At 35.8% G+C, this 23,049-nt stretch overlaps 1 protein-coding gene across 7 annotated transcripts in view; it reads left to right on the forward strand.

The window, feature by feature from the left end:
• The window catches only part of DNM1L (dynamin 1 like), a 61,544-nt gene that overhangs the window by 23,933 nt on the left and 14,562 nt on the right, over nt 1-23,049 (forward strand). For 4 of the 7 annotated variants that reach the window (XM_004270866.3, XM_004270869.3, XM_004270868.4 and 1 more), the window contains exons 2-7: nt 6,113-6,260; nt 11,547-11,593; nt 12,002-12,073; nt 13,316-13,402; nt 19,189-19,351; nt 21,764-21,884. In XM_004270866.3, the coding sequence (XP_004270914.1) occupies nt 6,113-6,260; nt 11,547-11,593; nt 12,002-12,073; nt 13,316-13,402; nt 19,189-19,351; nt 21,764-21,884 (638 nt within the window). Of the gene's footprint in view, nt 1-6,112; nt 6,261-10,038; nt 10,078-11,546; nt 11,594-12,001; nt 12,074-13,315; nt 13,403-19,188; nt 19,352-21,763; nt 21,885-23,049 lie in introns of all 7 variants that reach the window. The other 3 variants (XM_004270867.3, XM_012533415.3, XM_012533417.3) reach the window with 1 other exon arrangement.

The following is a 23,049-nucleotide window of genomic DNA, read 5'->3' on the forward strand; positions in this document are numbered from 1 at the left end:
ATCTTATAGGAAATAGTTTCAGTTTTTCACCATTGAGGATGATGTTGGCTGTGGGTTTGTCATATATGGCCTTTATTATATTGAGGTAGGTTCCCTCTATGACTACTTTCTGGAGAGTATCATAAATGGGTGTTGAATTTTTTTGAAAGCTTTTTCTGCATCTATTGAGATGATCATATGGTTTTTATCCTTCAATTTGTTAATATGGTGTATTGCATTGATTGATTTGCATATATTGAAGAATCCTTGCATTCCTGGGGTAAACCCCATTTGATCATGGTGTGTGATTCTTTAAATGTGCTGTTGGATTCTGTTTGCTAGTGTTTTGTTGAGGATGTTTGCCTCCATGTTCATCAGTGATATTGGCCTGTACTGTTCTTTTATTGTGACATCTTTGTCTGGTTTTGGTATCAGGGTGATGGTGGCCTCGTAGAATGAGTTTGGGAGTGTTCCTTCCTCTGCAATTTTTTGGAAGAGTTTGAGAAGGATAGATGTTAGTTCTTCTCGAAATGTTTGATAGAATTCACCTGTGAAGCCATCAGGTCCTGGGCTTTTGTTTGTTGGAAGATTTTGAATCACAGTTTCAATTTCAGTGCTTGTGATTGGTCTGTTTATATTTTCTATTTCTTCCTGGTTCAGTCTCGGAAGGTTGTGCTTTGCTTTTTTTTTTTTTTGAAGGTTGTGCTTTTCTAAGAATTTGTCCATTTCTTCCAGGTTGTCCATTTTATTGGCATATAGTTGCTTGTAGTAATCTCTCATGATCCTTTGTATTTCTGTAGTGTCTGTTGTTGCTTCTCCATTTTCATTTCTAATTCTGTTGATTTGAGTCTTCTCCCTTTTCTTCTTGATGAGTCTGGCTAATGGTTGATCAATTTAGTTTATCTTCTCAAAGAACCAGCTTTTAGTTTTATTGATCTTTGCTATTATTTCCTTCATCTCTTTTTCATTTATTTCTGATCTAATCTTTATGATTTCTTTCCTTTTGCTAACTTTGGGGTTTTTTTTTGTTCTTTCTCTAATTGCTTTAGGTGTAAGATTAGGTGGTTTATTTGAGATTTTTCTTGTTTCTTGAGGTAGGATTGTATTGCTATAAACTTCCCTCTTAGAACTGCTTTTGCTGCATCCCATAGGTTTTGGGTCATGATGTTTTCGTTGTCATTTGTTTCTAGGTATTTTTTGATTTCCTCTTTATTTCTTCAGTGCTCTCTTGGTTATTAAGTAGTGTATTGTTTAGCCTCCGTGTGTTTGTTTTTTTTTTTAAGTTTTTTTCCTGTAATTGATATCTAGTCTCAAAGCGTTGTTGTTGGAAAAGGCACTTGATACGATTTCATTTTTCTTAAATTTACCAAGGCTTGATTTGTGACCCAACATATGATCTAGTCTGGAGAATGTTCCATGAGCACTTGAGAAGAAAGTGTATTCTGTTATTTTTGGATGGAATGTCCTATAAATATCAATTAAGTCCATCTTGTTTAATGTGTAATTTAAAGCTTGTGTTTCCTTATTTGTTTTCATTTTGGTTGATCTGTCCATTGGTGAAAGTGAAGTGTTAAAGTCCCCTACTATGATTGTGTTACTGTCTATTTCCCGTTTTGTGGCTGTTAGCATTTGCCTTATGTATCGAGGTGCTCCTATGTTGGGTGCATAAATATTTACAATTGTTATATCTTCTTCTTGGATTGATCCCTTGATCATTATGTAGTGTCCTTCTTTGTGTCTTGTAATAGTCTTTATTTTAAAGTGCATTTTGTCTGATATGAGAATTGCAACTCCAGCTTTCTTCTGATTTCCATTTGCATGAAATATCTTTTTCCATTCCCTCACTTTCAGTCTGTATATGTCTCTAGGTCTGAAGTGGGTCTCTTGTAGACAGCATATATACAGGTCTTGTTTTTGTATCTATTCAGCCAGTCTATGTCTTTGGGTTGGAACATTTAATCCGTTTACATTAAAGGTAATTATCGATATGTATGTTCCTATTACCATTTTCTTAATTGTTTTGGGTTTGTAATTGTAGGTCTTTTCCTTTTCTTGTGTTTCCTGCCTAGAGAAGTTCCTTTAGCATTTGTTGTAAAGCTGGTTTGGTGGTGCTGAATTCTCTTAAATTTTGCTTGTCTGTAAGGTTTTTAATTTCTCCGTGGAATCTGAATGAGATCCTTGCTGTGTAGAGTAATCTTGGTTGTAGGTTTTTCCCTTTCATCGCTTTAAATATGTCCTGCCACTCCCTTCTGGCTTGCAGAGTATCTGCTGAAAGATCAGCTGTTAACCTTATGGGGATTCCCTTGTATGTTATTTTTTGCTTTTCCCTTGCTGGTTTTAATATTTTTTCTTTGTACCTAATTTTTGATAGTTTGATTAATATGTGTCTTGGTGTGTTTCTCCTGGGATTTATCCTGTATGGAACTCTCTGTGCCTCCTAAACTTGATTGACGATTTCCTTTCCCATGTTAGGGAAGTTTTCAATTAAAATCCTTCAGATATTTTCTCAGACCCTTTCTTTTTCTCTTCTTCTTCTGGGACCCCTATAATTTGAATGTTGGTGCATTTAATGTTGTCCCAGAGGTCGCTGAGACTGTCCTTGATTCTTTTCATTCTTTTTTCTTTATTCTGCTCTGCGGTAGTTATTTCCACTATTTTATTTTCCTGGTCACTTATCTGTTCTTCTGCCTCAGTTATTCTGCTATTGATTCCTTCTAGAGAATTTTCAATTCCATTTATTGTGTTGTTCATCATTGTTTGTTTGCTCTTTAGTTCTTCTAGGTCCTTGTTAAAAGTTTCTTCTATTTTTTCCATTCTATTTCCAAGATTTTGGATATCTTTACCATTATTCTCTGAATTCTTTTTTAGGTATAGTGCCTATTTCCTCTTCCTTTGTTTGGTCTGCTGGGTTTTTACCTTGCTCCTTAATCTGCTCTGTGTTTCTTTGTCTTCTCATTTTGCTTAGCTTACTGTGTTTGTGGTCTCCTTATCGCAGGCTGCAGGTTCATAGTTCCTGTTGTTTTTGGTGTCTGCCTTCTTTGGGTGAGGTTGGTTTAGTGGCTTGTTTAGGCTTTCTGGTGGAGGGGACTGGTGCCTGTGTTCTGGTGGGTGGGGCTGGATCTTGTCTTTCTGGTGGGCAGGGCCGTGTCTGGTGGTGTGTTTTGGGGTGTCTGTGAACTTAGTATGATATTAGGCAGCCTCTGTGCTAATGGGTGGGGTTGTGTTCTTGTCTTGGTAGTTGTTCGTCATGGGGCGTCCAGCATTGGAGCTTGCTGGCCTTTGGGTGGAGCTGGGTCTTCGTGTTGAGACAGAGATCTCTGGGAGAGCTCTCACAGATTGATATTGCACGGGGCTGGGTGGTCTCTGTTGGTCCAATGTCCTGAACTCAGTCTCCCACTTCGGAGGCTCAGGCCTGACACTAGGCTGGAGCACCAAGACCCTGTCAGCCACATGGCCAGGTACGTGGAGATTTTCTTGCCTTTTGGGAAGTCTGAGGTCCTCTGCCAGTGTTCAGTAGGTGTTCTATAGGAGTTGTTCCACATGTAGATGTATTTTTATTTTTTTTTTGTGGTATGCGGGCCTCTCACTGTTGTGGCCTCTCCCGTTGCGGAGCACAGGCTCCGGATGCGCAGGCTCAGTGGCCATGGCTCACGGGCCCAGCTGCTCCGCGGCATATGGGATCTTCCTGGACCAGGGAAGGAACCCGTGTCCCCTGAATCGGCAGGTGGACTCTCAACCACTGCACCACCAGGGAAGCCCTGTAGATGTATTATTATTTTTTTTTTTATGCGGTACGCGGGCCTCTCACTGCTGTGGCCTCTCCCGTTGAGGAGCACAGGCTCTGGACGCACAGGCCCAGCGGCCACAGCTCATGGGCCTAGCCGCTCCACGGCATGTGGGATCCTCCCAGACTGGGGCACGAACCCGTGTCCCCTGCATCGGCAGGCAGACTCTCAGCCACTGTGCCACCAGGGAAGTCCCTGTAGATGTATTTTTGATGTATCTGTGGGGCAGAAGCTGATCTCCATGTCTTACTCCTCTGCCATCTTGAAGGTCCCCATTGCGTGTTGTTTAAATTATTTTAGAGTACAGAAAAGAAATGGGGGAAGCACCCATTTTACTTATGAGAGCGGCAAACCTGGACTCCAAAACGTAGCAAAACCGGATGTGCCACATAATCTTAAATTTGACACTCCTTATCCACTCAACATTAGTTTTCTCCATCATAGGGGACCTTTCTGGACAATAGGAATGTCCTCTGCCTATTGGGTTTGGAAATGGGGAGCCTTGGCAGGACTTAGAGAAAGGAGGAGACTAAAGTCTGGGTATTTATTCCCCTGGCTTACTTCCTATGTGTAGGTGCCTTTGGCTGGCTCTCTAAAAGTTCTTATCCATCTTTTGGAGCTTGTGAGTGATAAGAGCTGCTCTGTCATTACCAGCCCACTTTATTGCACTATCCCTTGTGATCCCCCTCTTCCAAAACTTTGTAAATAGTCCACTTGTAAATAAACTTTCCTTAAATTATTCTAACTTGAATGGGCCATCTGTTTCTTGTAGACCCTTTCTGATACAGTAGATGAGTTTAGGGTGTTTGCTTTTGTAGAAGTATGAAATTAGAAGATGTACTAGTTTTGACTAAGAAAAAATACAGTAAGGAAAACATTCTGTTACAGAAAAATATGAATTACAAAGTTGAAAAAATAGAAAATTTGTAAACATTATGTATAATATAAAAATGCATAATAGAGACAAGTTTATATATTATTTGATTATGTACTGTTTATTAGTATTGTGTCTATGTTAAATTTCCTCACTGTGATCATTGTAGTGTGGTTATATAGTAGAATGCCCTTATTCTTAGAGATATGCCACTATATTTAGGGATGAAATGTCATGACATATTAACCTGCTCTCAAAAGGGACAGCAAAAGAAAAGATGTGTGTGTGTAAGAAGAGACATAAAGCAAATGTGTCAAAATACTAATAATTAGTTAAGGTATATGGTACTTTTGTTGCAGTATATGGGTATTCACTGTTAATATTCTTGCAACTCTTGTGGCTTTGAAATTTTCAAAATAAAAAGTTGGGGGAAAATATTCAAAACAACAAAAAATAAATACTTATATGGATAAAGATCTTTATAAACTAATAAGACACATAATACACCAGCATTTGAACAAGCAAATCACTGAAGGAGAAATACAAAAGGCCCTTAAACAAAGTGATACTAGGCTGAATAATAAAGAAATGCAAATTTAAATGAACTGTCAGTGTTTATCTATCAAAAAAAAGTAGCAAAGACTCAAAAAAGTGGTAATGCCCAATGCTGATGGGGATGCAGCAGATTGAACGTAAAGCATAGCTTGGTGCCCCCCATCTTGTAGTGTGCAGTCTGGTAGTATCTGAATGCATAAAATCTGTATGCTCTTTAATCACAGCAATTTCATTTAATGAACTAAGTAAATCTAATGAGGTAATAGGATAAGTGAGTAAGGTTATATGTACAAAGTATGTTTATTGCAGCATTGTTAATAGTGGCAAAGACCATTTAAATGTCCATCAGTTGGGGTTTGGTTTTACATACAGAATACTATTTAACTATTAAGCACGGAAGTAAATATATTGATATGGAATGATATCCCTGATTGTTATATTAAAAATAAAAGTGGGTTAGAGAAAAATACACATAGTACTACTATCCCATTTAAAGTAAAATATCTACATATTCTGGGCATAATTTTATGTATACCAATATTATATAGGTTTTGAAAATACCTAATATTATATGGTTGAGAGTATCAGAAAAGGTAGGAAAATTATGGGGAATTGGGGCTTTCATATTGTCACTCTCTTTTGTTTTGAGTTATAAATTTTTATATATCCCATGAAATAATCATAGATATTGTTACCACATAACTAATTGATTTTGCACTAGGGTATATATTTTCTCTTTTTGTACTTTTTTATTTTAAAGAAATAAAGATCATATAATAGATAATAAACTTCATTTTAAACTTTCATTTTAAAAGACTTGGCAATAATTTTTTTTAAAGTAATTATATAGCATAGTCTTACTGAGTTACAAAAAAACCTGTTAAGAAACTCATTTTGCTCTTGTGTATTCCGTTTTCAGAGCAGTGGAAAGAGCTCAGTGCTAGAAAGCCTAGTGGGGAGGGACCTGCTTCCCAGAGGCACTGGTATTGTCACCCGGAGACCTCTCATTCTGCAGCTAGTCCATGTTTCACCCGAAGATAAACGAAAAACAACGGGAGAAGAAAATGGTAAATTTTAGAATTGGAATATAAATTATTTAAAAATTCTTCATTTTTGGTCCAATCTTCAAAAGATATGAGCTAATTAGAAATTAGTGGCTGTAGCAAAATCAGGAGTCTTGTGAAGAAAAGTGGTATGCGTCTTTTCTCATGTTAAAAAAGAGTAATTTTTGTTGTTTTTGAGGACCGTGAGTCAACTTGTTTGAAAAAGAACCTTTTTGGTAATTCAGTTTAGTAAACTGTTGTTAATGCTATTTAGTGGGGGATCTAGTGAGCTACTTGGTAAATGAGAATCAGTTATTTTTAAAAGTTTTTGTGTCTTTTGGAGTGTTTTAAACTTTTTTTCCTTGTGTTTAAAACAATGTTTTTGCTTTTTCACTTTGTTTTAGAATTTAAATATTTTCTTTTTTTTGCCACGCCACGCGGCACACGGGATCTTAGTTCCCCGACCAGGGATCGAACCTGTGCCCCCTGTAGTGGAAGCGCAGAGTCTTAACCACTGGACCACCAGGGAAGTCCCTAGAATTTAAATATTTTAGATTCTAGTTTAAATATTTACTTTTAAATAAAATTAAAATGATTTAGCTTTTCAGCATGACAATGTTATCTTACCTTCCCTTTTCTGGTCTTGCCATGTGTCTGCTAATTTTGAATCTTTGGCCCTTCAATCTAAGATGAATATTATTATTTATTTATTTATTTATTTATTTTGCAGTATGCGGGCCTCTCACTGTTGTGGCCTATCCTGTTGCGGAGCACAGGCTCTGGACGCGCAGGCTCAGCGGCCATGGCTCACGGGCCCGGCCGCTCCACGGTATGTGGGATCTTCCCGGACCGGGGCACAAACCCGTGTCCCCTGCATTGGCAAGTGGACTCTAAACCACTGCGCCACCAGGGAAGCCCTAAGATGAATATTATTTTTAGAAAGAGTTTTTTTAAAAAAAATTATTATTATTTTTGCCACTCCACGTAGCATGAGGTATCTTAGTTCCCCGACCGGGGATTGAACCTACGCTCCCTGCAGTGGAAGCATGGTGTCTTAACCACCAGACTGCCAGGGAGGTCCCTAATTATTATTATTTTTTTTTACTATCCTTCTCTTGCTAAGGCTTACCTATATAGCACATACTTTTTAGAGTCCTCCCTCACCCAAATAGTAAACGTGGAGTATCATGATAAGAAAATATGCACCATCCTTTATAGCAGTTCTTCTTTGGTTAAACTGAAAATATTTTAAGACACACTATCTTTTTTTTTTTTTTTTTTTGCGGTATGTGAGCCTCTCACTGTTGTGGCCTCTCTCGTTGCGGAGCACAGGCTCCGGACGCGCAGGCTCAATGGCCATGGCTCACGGGCCCAGCCGCTCCGCGGCATGTGGGATCTTCCTGGACCGGGGCACGAACCCGCGTCCCCTTCATCGGCAGGCGGACTCTCAACCACTGCACCACCAGGGAAGCCCTAAGACACACTATCTTTATTAGCATGTTTTAAATTGCCTATTAAATATGTATCCTCTATTAATCATACTTTTACATTAGTGAGGTTTGGAATATTTGATGAGAGTAATATGTTTAATCTTCAGTGTTTGGTTCACATTTTGTCTTATTTATAAAAGTCTATAAAATGTTCTAAGTATTAAATTGCATTTGCAGCAGAGTACCATGTTTGTTTCTCATTCTGCAGAGATCTGTTTTCAGTGAAGTTTCATTCTGTTTCTTATATTCTAATCTAAGATGGGATGATAATTTGATGCAATTGGAGTTACTTTAATTTCTGTATCTGATCTTTTCCTTAACTTATTATAGGAGCATTGTTGTGATAGTTTGATTTTTTTTTTTAAAGGGGAAAAAAAAAAGACCTGTCATGAGCATCTACAATGACTACAGAAAGTTAATCGCTAAAGCAAGTTAATGAAGTTGTAGATGTTAACATATAATGATATAATGATAAATATTTTTGGATAGACTGCCAGAGGATATGTAGGAGTCTTTTAATTATATTAGGTAGCTTCTTGGTATATTATTCATCGCTTTGCTTTTCTGTAATATTTCTTTATTATTGAAATTCTGAACCTTGAATTTAATCATTTTGGACTAATTTATGGTCCAGCTTCAAATGTATAGAATAACTCTTTAAAAATTTCATTCTCACTAACATCATCAATTTTACCAAATACCTTAAACTAAGACTTCAAGAAACTGTATGGTGTTAAGTCTGTTGCTTTTAACTCTTCATTTTCTTCAGTCACCTTGAAAAGGGCAGATGATATCCTGTCTCTCAGAAACTATTTGCAGATGTGGGCAGTGTTTCTGGAAGGGGTGTACATTTCAGCTATAGAAGTGTCAGTTCCTTGGTATCTCTTTGTTTGTATGTCCACTCTGTTTTGTTGATGTCTCTTCTTGGTGGTTGGTCAGTAAATCTGCATATCTTTACCTATATATATATTTTTTTTTTTTCCCCAAGCTTAGTGCTTATTTTTTATATTAAAAAACATAAAACCTCACTTCAAATGACAACTCAGCCACCCAGAACACAAAATAGATTTTGTAAATTTTGAGTACTAAATGTCATATATATTATTAATAACTAGAATAGTTCTTTAACTTCTCATCAGAGCCCATTTATCCTTAGGATAAACAGTTCTACCTTACCACAAATCATTCTACCCTAGAGGAAATTAGGAACAGTGAAGCAGGAGACAGCCAGAAGAGTATGAACTACCTGACAGCCTGGCAACCATACAGGAGAAAGGGGAGGAAAACATAAAGACAGGAGAACTTCAAAAAAAGAAAAAATCAGTGTCTAACCATTTTGTATAGGGATTTGTAGCCTCAAAGGGCTCTATTATGTAACAAAGGCATAAGTTACCATTAATAGGTAAGTTTAAGAGCAGTGGATTCTAACATGACATGGAGCAGTATAATCCATTTTAAATATAGGTCCATCAAAACTGGCTAAACTATTTAAGTATTACTATGTATAATTCAATTATCAGGAAAATTTATATAACATGAGATCCCTCATTCTGCCAACTACATAGGATAATTGAGGTGTCAATATATAGATTTATAGTATTTCTCATCTTGCCCCCCACTTCTGCCAATGTAAAAGAATTTTCTGATAAAATCTTATTAAAAACAAAAACTGTTTTCAAGTGAGATGGTGATTTAGTTTGAACTCTATGATTACCTTTTATATATTTATAAGAAATAAATTAAGTTTTCCTCAGATCTCCTTGTAGACTAAATCCAAAAGTAGCATGCTGACTAAAGACCAAAATTGTTTCTGTGGTGTTCTGTTAAATTCAATATATATTTCAAAGAAAATAATCCCTTAGAAAGCTCAATTGGTAAATACGTTCATATTTACTTTAAAGGTTTTGAAAGATGTGTTTGATATGTTTTGTAGATTTTTTTCCACTAGGTAATTTATCTTTACCCATAGTTATCAGATGTCTAAGACAAATTTTTGAATAGTAAATTAATTTTAATCCACTTTGTTAGAATTAGAAACCAGAGGTGATATAATTAGGTGTAATGGAAAATAAAAAATAAATTATGGCACACTATATACTTCATTTGTGTCATTTAAAATATTATATAATCCCTCTAATTATAACTAATTGTAATGGAAGTTTTCTAGTTGTAAATTTGGAATAATTGAATGCATTTGAAATGGCATTTGAAATGTGTTCAGGTTTTTTGCACACTTGATTTTTTAGAAAGGTTTCAAATATTAGGGATAAGCACTAAACTTATCATTCTGTGCTGTTTCTCTTTAACTACAGACCCTGCTACATGGAAAAACTCAAGACACCTTTCTAAAGGTTTCCTTTATCCATTTGTTTTTGGCCCTTCTTTTCCTATTGTGCCTGCATGTGTGCTTTTGTACTCTTACAGGCTGTGTGCATTTTTTTTCTTCCATTTTTATTTGCCTATCCACATTGATTGATTGCAGGTGTTAGTGGTTCTTGTTACCTTTTGGCATTGCATCAGAATGCAGGCTTTTTTTGGTGGTGAATGTAATTTATTTTATTTTTATTTTTAAAAACATGCTTGTGAAGCCAGGCCTCTTCTATATGATAAGGTAAATTAAGAACACCCCTTTGGTATATAGTACCTGCCTCTGAGTTCTGTTCATCTAGATTACTCCAGTTCTCCAATGAGACTTCTTGGAAGAAGGTACTAAGCTTCAAGTAGGTGAGCATTTTACTTGCAAAAAGGATCCAGTTTCTTTACCTTTATCCCACCAAAGAAATTGATCCACCTTTTCCTCAGTAAATATTTATTTGAATATCTTACAGTCATTTTAATTTGATCTCAGGTGGCTGGTATGTGTTATTCATAAACTTAATCATTAAGACGTTTGAAACTCTGAATTTGGCAAAAACAGAATAGCTGTGCTTCGGGGAGGCAAAGTTAGTTTACCTTTCTACAATTAAGCATTTCTAGCTTTTCTGGGAAAATCAGAACAAAATTTGCTCTCCAAGTCTCAGATCACTTAAAACAGTACCTGCAGTGAATAATTTTTCCTTTTTTCAGCAAGTGCAAGAGGAGCAGACCTATTATTGGAAACTACTGGCGAGTAGCAACTCCATACAGGGCATATGCCAGGTTCCCCACACCCCATGCCATTTCATTTCTTACCTACCTTCAATTCCAAGGGAGAACATAATCTTGTTCCTGGGGGGGAAAAATCACGTTGAAAATGCATATAAATTATGGAGTAGCTTCACACTACTGAGAGAGCTCTTTAAAGTAACGACAAATTGTGACTTTATGGGTTACCAACAAGAAACCAAATTAAAATAAAAACGACAAAACAGAATGAAAAGTTAGCTGTTTCATTCACATATTGCAAATTTTTATGAGTTACATGTAAATCTATTATATATGCTTTTTGCATTATTATTCAGTATGACTCATAAGTTTTCTTCTTTTAGCCATTAGCTTGAGTATTTTCATCAGATAAACTGCTTTTTATGTGTAAGATATTTAAAAATAAAGTATACATATTTTACTATAATATGAGGAGAGGCAAACAATTTTATTTGTTGAAATCTAGATTTCAAATAGTGGGAAGACCTGTGAGCAACTCTGAAATTAGTCGTTTCTGAAATACCTGGTACAATTCTTAAAATGTGAGAGTATAATTTAGCAGATCTTAAAATATACGTTAACTTGTAGTTAATGACAAAATAGGAAAAAATAATATTGTACTGCCTTTTTGAATTCCTAAATAAAGATAAAAAGTAATTTCCATAGTTTCCAATAAATGGAGTTTTTCTTTTTCCAGGGGTTGAAGCAGAAGAATGGGGTAAATTTCTTCACACCAAAAATAAGGTAATTGTAGAAGAATATGGTGAAGAAGTAACATGTTGAAAACATTTTTTGGGGGTACAAGTAGTTGATAATTTAGTTTCTTATGATTGGCAATGTAGCATTGTTATCTTGAAGCAGCTGTTCCTTATAAAATAAATCTTAACATTTCTAACCATAGTAGTTTATTTGGAAAACATTTAAGTTGAGCCCTGTTCTCTCTGAGACTCTTAACTGTTGTGGGCTCAGGCAGCTTTGAAAAACTGATATAAACTATGACTCTTTGGCTCAGAAAAAATATATGTGTATATTAGAGTTTGTTTACTAATTCTCTGAAGCAGATCCATAGACATCCTTGAAATTTATCAAACCCTGCTTAAGAACTTTTAATCTTATTTTGAATACCGTGTTTTTTGTTTCAATAATTTTTAGCTTTACACAGATTTTGATGAAATTCGACAAGAAATTGAAAATGAAACAGAAAGGATTTCAGGAAATAATAAGGTAGGCATCTCTTTAGAGCTGGAAATTATACCCATTGATAAATATATCATCAAGAGTATTCTGGTCTTTGAAACTAATGGAGTATTTTCCCAAATATATAAAAACTTTATTTAATACCTTTTGTTTCTTAGAGTTTTTATATGCTATCAGATATTTCATTTAGGTGTTTATTCTTGATCTTGAGATTTATATATCACTTTATTATGTAACTTTTTAATTTAATACTTCCTACAGTGTTATCTTTTTCTGCTGGATTGACTGTATTCTAATTTAAGAAGCAATATATAACTTACAAGATCCATGTATTTTGAAGAGCTCTTTTTCTTACCTGAGTAAGGCTAGATTTACTTATGAAAGCAAACAGGAAATTAAGGGGTTTTTTTTCAATGAAAATGAAAAGTAATGTTAACAGCTGAATTGTCTTCTCAGATTCTGAGAATTTAAAGTAAATTAGGTGTCTAAGATACGATTAATTTTGACACGAGGCACTATCACTGACTCCCTTAAATGCTTCTGTTTTCTCTCTCTTCTTTCTTTATTCTTATTACTTTTCTGTTCCCTTCTCTTTTGTTGTTACCTACATTCTTGTATGGGTACGTTTAATCCCACAAGTGGGCCTTAGCTAAGTATTAATATTAAAAAATACTTATTGAGTCCTTTTATCTGCCGGATGCTGTGCTGGAGAGGTTTTTCCTGACAAAAAGGCATTTTTGGAGCCATGTTAATTTCTTTATGCCTATTCAGGATATTTGTCTCTGTTTTAGTGATTGGCTAAGCTTTGTTTATTATTGGTCTCTGGGCAGGTTACCTTTTAGTTACTGCTGCTGCCGCCATACTTCCCTGATTTGGATAACTTGTTACCTATGTCTCACTCCCTGAACTCAAGAACTTCATAAATTTGGATAGTGATACATTATTCTTTTGTTCAGCACTAAGTCTATTAAACATATTTAAGAAACGTTATCTGCTGAGAATCCAGAGAAAAGAATGTGAAATAATATAGGGGAAATAAATTATGTATATTAATAGTATAAGGTTGGATGGGATTATAACCTATGGCTAGCTGCCTTATTTCCTATATGTTTCATCGGGTTTTGATTGTTGAAATGTTTTAGAAATCATGGTTTATTTAATATTTAAAAGCATCTAATGTATAATACTTAAAATGAGGTTTACTTTAGCATTTTTATTCATTGAAGTTTTAATGTGATTTTAATATGATATTTTAAAACTTATTTTTAGGGAGTAAGCCCTGAACCAATTCATCTTAAGATTTTTTCACCCAATGTTGTCAATCTGACACTTGTGGATTTGCCAGGAATGACTAAGGTAAAGAATAGTTGTTACTCATTGTGGGTATGGTCATGTTTGTTTTCACTTGAACAAATGTAGTTTTTCCTTAACCTCATATAGATTAATCAGCTTTTTTTTTGCAACTACCTTGATCTATTAGCAGCATTTGACATAGTTGAGCCCTTCTTTCTCCTTGAAACACTTTCTTTACTCTGCTTCCAGGATACCACACTCTAGAGGATTATTTCTGATCTTACTGGTCACTCCTTCTCAGTCTCTTTTGCTGGTTTCTTGTCTTCCCAGTGTCTAAACAGTGAGTGCCCCAAAGCTAAGTTTTTGGACCTCTTGTCAAAGGGGTACACCTAACCTCTTGATGATTTTATCCAGTCTTATGACTTTAAATATGAGTGTCTGTATGCTGACAACACTCAAATATCTCCAGACTTGTATATTCATCTTGTATATCCACTGTCTACTTGACATACACACTTCAGATGTCTAATAGGCATTTCAAACTTGATGTGTCTAATACCAAATGCCTGATCTGTCCCTCAACCTGACTTGATCTTTCTACAGTCTCCTCCATCTTAGTAAATGGCAACTCTGTTCTGCCAGTTGCTTAGCCAAAAAGTTTGTAGTCATCCTTGATACTTCTTATCCTACACCCTACTTTCTCTGTCAGCAAATCCTCTAGCTCTCCTTACCTTTAAAATACAGGCATACCTTGGAGATATTGCAGGTTTGGTTCCAGACCACGACAATAAAGTGAATATTGCAATAAAGTGAATATTGCAATAAAGCAAATCACACAAATTTTTTGTTTATACAGTGCATATAAAAGTTATGTTTACACTATACAGTCAACCCTTGAACAAGGGTTTGAACTGCATGGGTCCACTTATATGTGGATTTTTTTCAATAAATATATTGGAAAATTCTTCTGGAGATTTGTGACAATTTGAAAAAACTTGCAGACAACTGCATAGCCTAGAAATACTGAAAAAATTAATAAAAATTAACTTACAAATCTATTATAAAAAGTTAAAATTTATCAAAACCTATGCACACACAGACTGTACATGGTGCCGTTTGAAGCAGAAAGAAATGTAAACAAATGTAAAGATGCAGTATTTAATCATAACTGCGTAAGATGAACTGTAGTACATACTGTACTACTGTAATAATTTCATAGCCACCTTCTGTTGCTGTTGTGCTGAGCTCAAGTATTGTGAATAGCCTGTTAAAATGCCGTGTGATGCTAATCATCTCTGCTTGAGCAGTTCATCTCTCCAGTAAATCATGGTAAAAGGTGATCTCTGTGGTTCTTGCATATTTTTCATCATGTTCAGTGTAATACCGTAAACCTTGAATTAACACCATGAGACCCATATGAAGTGCCACTAGTGATGCTGGAAGTGCTCCCAAGAAGCAGTGAAAAGTCATGATGTTACAAGAAAAAGTTGAATTGCTTGATATGCACTGTAGATTGAGGTCTGCAGTTGCCCACCATTTCAAGATAAATGAATCCAACTTAAGAACCATTGTAAAAAAAAAGAAAAGGAAATTCATGAAGGCAGTGCTGCAGCTATGCCAGAAGGCATGAAAACCTTGCACTTTATGTGCAATGCCTTTATATCTTGTATTGAAATTTCAACTTTTATGTGTGTGCTGGATTGCTGTAGGAAAGGCATACCTATAGACTATAACGTTATTTGAGAAAAAGCAAAGTCAACATATGACAACTTAAAGCAAAAGGAAGGTGAAGGATCTAAAGCTGTATAATTTATTGCCAACAAAGGATAGTTTGATAATTTCAGAAAGAGGTTTGGCTTAAAAAATATCAAGGTAACAGGAGGCAGCAGACAAGTTCTCAGATGCTATTAAGAAAATCATTAAGGAGAAAGGATATCTGCCTGAACAGGTTTTTAATGCAGATGAAAGTGCCCTATTCTGGAAAAAAATGCCACAAAGGACATTTATTAGTAAGGAAGAGAAGCAGGCACAAGGATGTAAGGAAGGAAGGGATAGGCCAGCTCTACCGTTTTGTGCAAATGCAGTTGGGTTCATGATCAGGACTTCCCTTATCTATTAAGCTGCTAACCCCCAAGCCTTGAAGGCAAAAGAGTCAGCTGTCAGTCTTTTGGTTGCCCCAAAAGAAGGCCTGGACAAAGAGAACCCTTTTCCTGGACTGGTTCCATCAATGCTTTGTCCCTGAAGCAGGAAGTACCTTTCCAGTAAGGGACTGCCTTTTAAAGTTCTTTTGGTATTAGACAGTGCCCCTGGCCACAGGTGTTGAAGTGGTCTACTTGTCTCCAAACCCAATGTCCCTTATTCACCCTCTAAATCAGGGGGTCATATGGACCTTTAAGGCTTATTACACATGGAACTCTATGGAAATGATTGTCAATACTACGGAGGAGAACCCTGTTAGAGAGAACATCATGAAAGTCTGGGAGGATTACACTATTGAAGATGTTGTTATTGAAAAAGCCATGAAAGGCATTAAGTCTGAAATAATAAATTCCTGCTGGAGAAAGCTGTGTCCAGATGTTGTGTAAGACTTCAGGATTTATGACAGAGCCAATCAAGGAAATCATGAAAGAGACTGTGGAAATGTCCAAAAAAAAGTGGGTGGGTGGGTGAAGGGTTTCAAGATATGAATCTTGTAGAAATTCAAGAGCTAAAGTAGACAGTGCATGGGAGGAATTAACAGAAGATGACTTGATGGAAATGAGTACTTCTGAAACAGTGCCAGATGATGAGGAAGAAGATGTAAAAGAAGCAGTGCCCGAAAACAAATTGACATTACACGATCTGTCAAAGAGTTCCAATTATTCAAGACTGATTTTGACTTGGTGGAAGAAGGATTGGCACCATATAGAAACATTTTTAGAGTGAAAAAACAAGAGTCAGACAGAAATTATGATGTATTTCTGTCAAGCTACACTGAGTGTGCCTGCCTCTCCTGCCTTCCCTTCTGCCTCCTCCACTTTTTCTGCCTCTACCACTCCTGACACAGCAAGACCAGATCCACCTCTTCTTCCATCTACTTCACATGAACAACGATGAGGATGATCCACTTCCACTTATTGAATAGCCAATAATCATCATGCCATAGAGTTCTGTTGTATATGTGTGTGTCTTCTTGTGAAATCTAGTAACTGTATGGCAAGAACTGTATGAGAGGGCTTCCCTGGTGGCGCAGTAGTTAAGAATCCACCTGCCAATGCAGGGGACATGGGTTCGAGCCCTGGTCCGGGAAAATCCCACATGCCGTTGAGCAACTAAGCCCATGCGCCACAACTACTGAGACTGCACTCTAGAGCCTGTGAGCCACAACTACTGAGCCTGCGTGCCACAACTACTGAAGCCTGTGTGCCTAGAGCCCATGCTCCGCAACAAGAGAAGCGACCGCAATGAGAAGCCTGTGCACGGCAACGCAGAGTAGTCCCTGCTCGCCACAACTAGAGAAAGCCCGCGTGAAGCAACAAAGACCCAATGCAGCCCAAAATAAATAAATTAAAAAAAAAATTAGTTCCTTTAAAAAAAATTAAAAAAGAACTGTGTGAGATGTTTTCGTGTCTTTTGTCATCATTGCCTAAGTACTCATTATGTAGAACACCATGTACAAGACTTGTATTGAAATGGATAGCCTGTCTTTATATAGGTATAAGGTGAATGATATTTAATGTAAAATTAATAATGTGTTTTCTTACTGTTTTATAACTTTGCTTTCAAAGAATTATATTACCATGCAGTATGCCTTTCTTTTGTAATTGGAGAAACTGTGTATCAGCCTGTCATCACAGATAAGTGGTTTCCATACTGTATTATGAATATGACTTTAACACTATATGCTATAAAAATTTTATAACGATTCACTCGTTAGTGTATAGGCTAGGCTACTGTGAAGCAATCATATCGATTACACTAGGCTACCATAAAGCAATCGTATTGCTGCTTCTTTGTTATCTATGTGTGAATTGTTATATATGTAAATAAATATGAATTTCTTTTTTACGTTATCTTTTCATTTTTGATATCTAGTGTCAGTAATAACATCTACAGTGTTTTGTTATCATATAAGACTATTGATGTTGGTACTGACAGAAGATTTATCTTGTAAACGGATGACATAAAATATCGATAAATACAGTATTGTAAATGTATTTTCTCTTCCTTACGATTTTCTTATTAACATTTTCTTTAGCTTACTTATTGTAAGAATACAGTATATAATACATATAACATATAAAATATGTGTTAATTGCCTGTTGTTGGTAAGGCTTCCACTCAACAGGAGGCTATTTGTAGTTAAATTTTGGGGAAGTCAAAAGCATATTTTCGACTACCTGAGGGGGTCAGTGCCCCAACACTGTTTTTCAAGGGTCAACTGTACTTTGGTCTGTTAGGCGTGTAATAGCACTATGTAAAAAAGCGATGTACATACCTTAATTAAAAATACTTTATTGCTGAAAAATGCTAACCATTATCTGAATGTTCAGTGAGTCGTATGTCATCTTTCTGCTGGTGGAGGGTTTGAAATATTTCAAGAATTATTAAAATGTGATATAGAGACACAGAGCGAGCAAATGCTCTTGGAAAAATTAGTGCCAATAGACTTCCTTCTCACAGGGTTGGCACGAACCTTCAATTTGTAAAAAATGCAATATCTGCAAAGTGCAATAAAACAAGGTGTGCCTGTATATCTGGAACTCTGTCACGTCTTACAAACGCATAGCTACCATCCTGAGCTAGCCACTATCATCTCAGCTGGATTACCACCATAGTCTCCTAAGAGGTCTTCCTCATAATTTATTAACTAAGCAACCAGAGTGATATTATTAAAGTGAAAATTAGATTGTGTCATTCCTTGGCTCAGAATCTTTGTAGTGGCTTCCCACTTCACTCAGAGTAAAAGCTTAAGTTCTTAAAGAGATCTAAAGTATCTACTTGATCTGTCTCTATTACTCTTCTAGCTCCTTCTGCTCCAGCCTTCTGCTATTTTGTTCACTTTACTGGAATGTTCTTCCCCCAGGTATCTTCTTGTACCTCTCCCTTATCTCTTTCAGTTTGTGGTCATTCTCTCAAATGTCATTATCTGGGTGAGGTCTCCCCTGATTACTCAATTTAAAAGCATAATCCCGTTTAAAATAATGATTTAAAAGTATAAGCTTTTTTTTCTTTAATATTTATTTATTTGGCTGCATCGGGTCTTAGTTGTGGCATGCAGGATCTTCTAGTTGTGGCCTGTGGGATCTAGTTCCCTGACCAGGGATCAAATCTGGGTCTCCTGCATTGGAAGCGCAGAGTCTTAGCCACTGGACCACCAGGGAAGCCCCTAAAAGTATAAGCTATAACTAAGTATTCCTTAGCCTCCTGTTCGCCTTTATTTTTTCCATAGCCCTACCACCACCTAGATACTATGTATATATGAGTTTATTATCTGCTTCTCATCACTAAAGCTCAGTGAAGGCAGGAATTTTGGTCTTTCTCTTATTCACTACTGTGATATAATCTGGTATGCAGAACAGTGCCTGAAATAAAGGTTGCCAATAAATACTTGCTAATTGAGTGAATGAATGAATTTGTCTCTAGGCAATTAATATTGACCAATCCTTAACATGGTAGACTTTTGATATTTGCAAGATTACATTTTGAGACTTTTACATATTACCAAATTCATATATACTGTAGTATATAATTTCATTTTAATTATCTGTAAATGGAGTAATACCTATATTCTTTGGATTAAATGGAGGAAAAAAAAAAGCAGAGTTGATTTTTATTACTAGTTCCTTGATCATCTCTTTTTGGTCCAGGTGCCTGTAGGTGATCAACCTAAGGATATTGAACTTCAAATCAGAGAGCTCATTCTTCGGTTCATCAGTAATCCAAATTCCATTATCCTCGCTGTCACTGCTGCTAATACGGATATGGCAACATCAGAGGCACTTAAAATTTCAAGGGAGGTAGATCCAGATGGTAAGGACAGATGTTAATTTTTAATGAGATACTTGGTTAACATGGTAAATCTACCCTCGAGAGGAGTTTTTATTTTTAAAAAGAATATCTCTAGCTATTTTAAAAATAATGCTTTTCTATTTTACTTATATTATCAACTAGAAATTTTGGTGGAAATGGATAAATTGCTGTACAGGCTAGGCAAAAATACTTCACATGATGTCCATATTTGTAATGATTACCTAATGATTTTAAAATAAGAAGATGGCTTCGCAAAAAGTTTGTTTTGTATAAATAAAATGATTTAGGTTTTTGAATGGCTGATTTCTAAGAATAACTGTCATGGTAGATAATCATTGTAGACTATTATAGTATAGTAGGTAATTATGGTATCTACATTCTGCAGAGGTTCAAGGCAGAGGGGATTCTTCGAAATATAGTTCATGCTGTGAGTCAGTATATGATACCTGACTAATGCTGCAGTGTGCATCTTATATAAGATGCCAGACTGTAAGTTATTATTGCTGCTAATAAATGTATGCTTTGCTGTATACAGGAGCCATTTTTTTTTCATCTGAGTATTGAGGGTCTGTGGGCAGTGTCATGTTTCTTATTTCCTACTTTGAATAAAAATTTAAAATAAAAATTTGGTAGGAAATGTTAATGCTAAGACTGCTAATTAAAATTCCTATAAACGGCGTCATTTCTTAAAATTTTTTATTTCAAGTTTTTAAGAAACTTTTATTATATGAGTAATTAATGTTCATTTTAGATTAAAAGATAAACTATATCAAAATGTTTATCTAAATTTTACTTTTATTATATAAAGTAAACTGCTAGGCATTTTATATACATTAATTCTATTTTAAACTGACCCTTGAGCCATAAATATAATCGTACTTTTGATCTAGTGATCTTAATCTAGTAATATAGTATAAGGAAATAATCCAATCCAGTATTATTTATAAAAAATAAGAATCAATATATGGCCCACAGTAAGAATGATAAGATAATAATAGAATATGGAATCATTAAAAAGGATGATTTTATAGATTTGGACCAAAATACAAAAATGCTTCTAATTGAAAAATGCCATATGTAAAATTGGAAATTATGCAGAGCAGCTGGAACTCTCATACATTGCTGGTGGGAATGGTATAGCCACTTTGGGAAAAAGTTTCTCAGTTTCTTAAACAGTTAAATCTGTAATTCCACTCCTAGGTTATTTACCGATGTTAAATGAAAACCTATGTTCATATAAAGAACCTGTATGCAAATATCTATAGTAGCTTTATTCTTAATCTCCTAAAACTGAGAACAACACAGATGTTTCTCAAATGGGGAATGAATAACTAGACTATAGTGTGTCCATACTGTGGAATACTACTCAGCAATAAAAAGGAATGAACTATTGATACGTTCAACAAAATAGATGACTCTCACAAGCATTATGCCAAGTGAAAGAAGCCAGACTCAAAAGGCTATATATATGATTCCATTTATATAGCATTCTGGAAGAGACAAAACTAGGAATGGGATAGTACAAGGAAATTTTGGTGGGGGTTGGAGGGCAATGGAACTGTTTTGTTTTGAGGTAGTGGTGACATTGCATTTGTCAAAACTCATAGAACTGAAAAAAAGCCATTAACCAAGAGATGTTTAAACTCTCATCCCTGGATCCTGTCCACGCTGCCATGGTGAATAAATTCTGGCATTTTAGTGGCAATGAGAGGAGCCAGCGATTCATTGAGCACTGTATCCGGGCCTTCCCCACCTTCTGCCTGCTGGGGCCAGAGGGTTCCCCTGTGTCCTGGTCCCTGATGGACTAGACAGGAGAAGTGCAGTTGGGGGTCACCCTGCCTGAGTACCGGGGCCAGGGTCTCGTCTCCCATATGTTGTTTGTCCACACCCAGGCTCTGGACAAACTCGGCTTCCCTGTATATAACCATACAGAGCCAACAAAGTCATACAGAAAATTAGTCACAGTCTGCATCATATCCCATGCCCTGTGATTGGAACCAGTGGAACTGTGTACCTCTGTGAAGCAGCCCTGAACCCAAGACAGTGTTGGGTGGGCTGGTTATGTGGCAAGAGATGCCGAGGGGTGGGCAGAAAGAAAGAATAAATTGTAATGAAGAAAAAAAAAAAAAAATTCACTCACTAGGCATGAGTGAATTTTAAACAAATTTTTTAAATGCTAATAAAAAAGTTAGCCCGAAGAGCTAATAAAAAATTATATGTGAAAAATTTTTTAAATTAAACATGATGATTAAAAGTAGTTTTTAAAAAGTATTTGTAAGCAAAGTTTAGAAAAACATTACCAAAATGATGTCAACGGTAATGTTAGGTGGGATTATAGATTAGGATTTTCCTTTATTAATACTTAATAGCTTAATTTAATGGGTCATTTCTTTTCTTTTTTGCATTTACCAGGTCGCAGAACCCTAGCTGTAATCACTAAACTTGATCTCATGGATGCGGGTACTGATGCCATGGATGTATTGATGGGAAGGGTTATACCAGTCAAACTGGGAATAATTGGAATAGTTAACAGGTTAGCAATCAGAATGGGATAAGAATTGCAGCATTCTCATTTCAAAGCAAATCTGAATTTTTTGAATCAGTCTGAAATGTGATAGTGTCCCTACTTTTTCCCCTTTTACTATAATCTTGGTATTGCTAAAGAATTCATTGCTGTAAAGGAATAGATTCACTAAAGCCTCCTGTAGATATTTTTAAATAGAAAGTGTTTCTAAAGTAAGCAGTGCCACAAAATGGAAGAAAATTTAATGGCTAGGCTTAAAAAGTCCCTGTCTATTACATTATGTATGAGGAGGGCACTGGATAAAAAAACGTATTATTTAGTTTACACCAGTCAAGTGTTCTTAGGGTGGTAGTATTTTAATAGATCGATTTAACCCCTAGCATTAGTGATTCTACATAACTGCCAGGAAGTGACTTGGAGAAATTTTATTAAACGTATCCTAATTATAAGTAGGTGAAATAAAAAATTGTGGAAAGGAAACTAACTACAGTTGAGTGTCTACTTAAGTTTTAGATGCTCTACTGTGAAAAATGTTTAAGGGTATCTCTTTGAACCCTTACAACGTCCCTGTGAGATATGTATATTCGTCTGTTTTATAATCAGAAAACTTGTTATACATTTACCAAAGTCACATGGCTGGTGAAAGCAGAGCCAGATTCAAATGGAGATCTTAGTCCAAAGCCTTTATAAAATAGGAAGCACTGAAATTGTCATGAGATCTGGGTTCTACTCCTAGTTCATCTACAAACTAGATATAATGTGGGTTTAAATGGCTCCTAACATCTTTGGTCTCAGACCTTTTAAAATGAAAATGTTACTAAGTGATGTCTTTACAGTTGTCTGCTTCTAATCACATGTCCTTCTCCCTCACCCCTACTCTTTTTTTAAAAAATTCCTATTATCTCTTTTCATGCAAGCAGGTGGTATAAAACTATTTGTTGTATTTGTAGATGGCTACTCAATTTAGTTGCCTGTCCATGGATAAAATATACAGTTGATTAAGACACACATATATTTTCACCTGTTTATCCCTGTTACTTAAGAGTACTGCTTTTGACTGTAGTTAATGGTAATGGTAATAATGTAATGGTAATAATGAGGCCTAAATTATTCAGGCATTGCTTACTTAAAAGTCACACAGTTTGAATCTTGGCTGAACTACTTAATATGTGAC

This window comes from Orcinus orca, chromosome 11, assembly GCF_937001465.1.
Source record: "Orcinus orca chromosome 11, mOrcOrc1.1, whole genome shotgun sequence".
NCBI lineage: Eukaryota > Metazoa > Chordata > Mammalia > Artiodactyla > Delphinidae > Orcinus > Orcinus orca.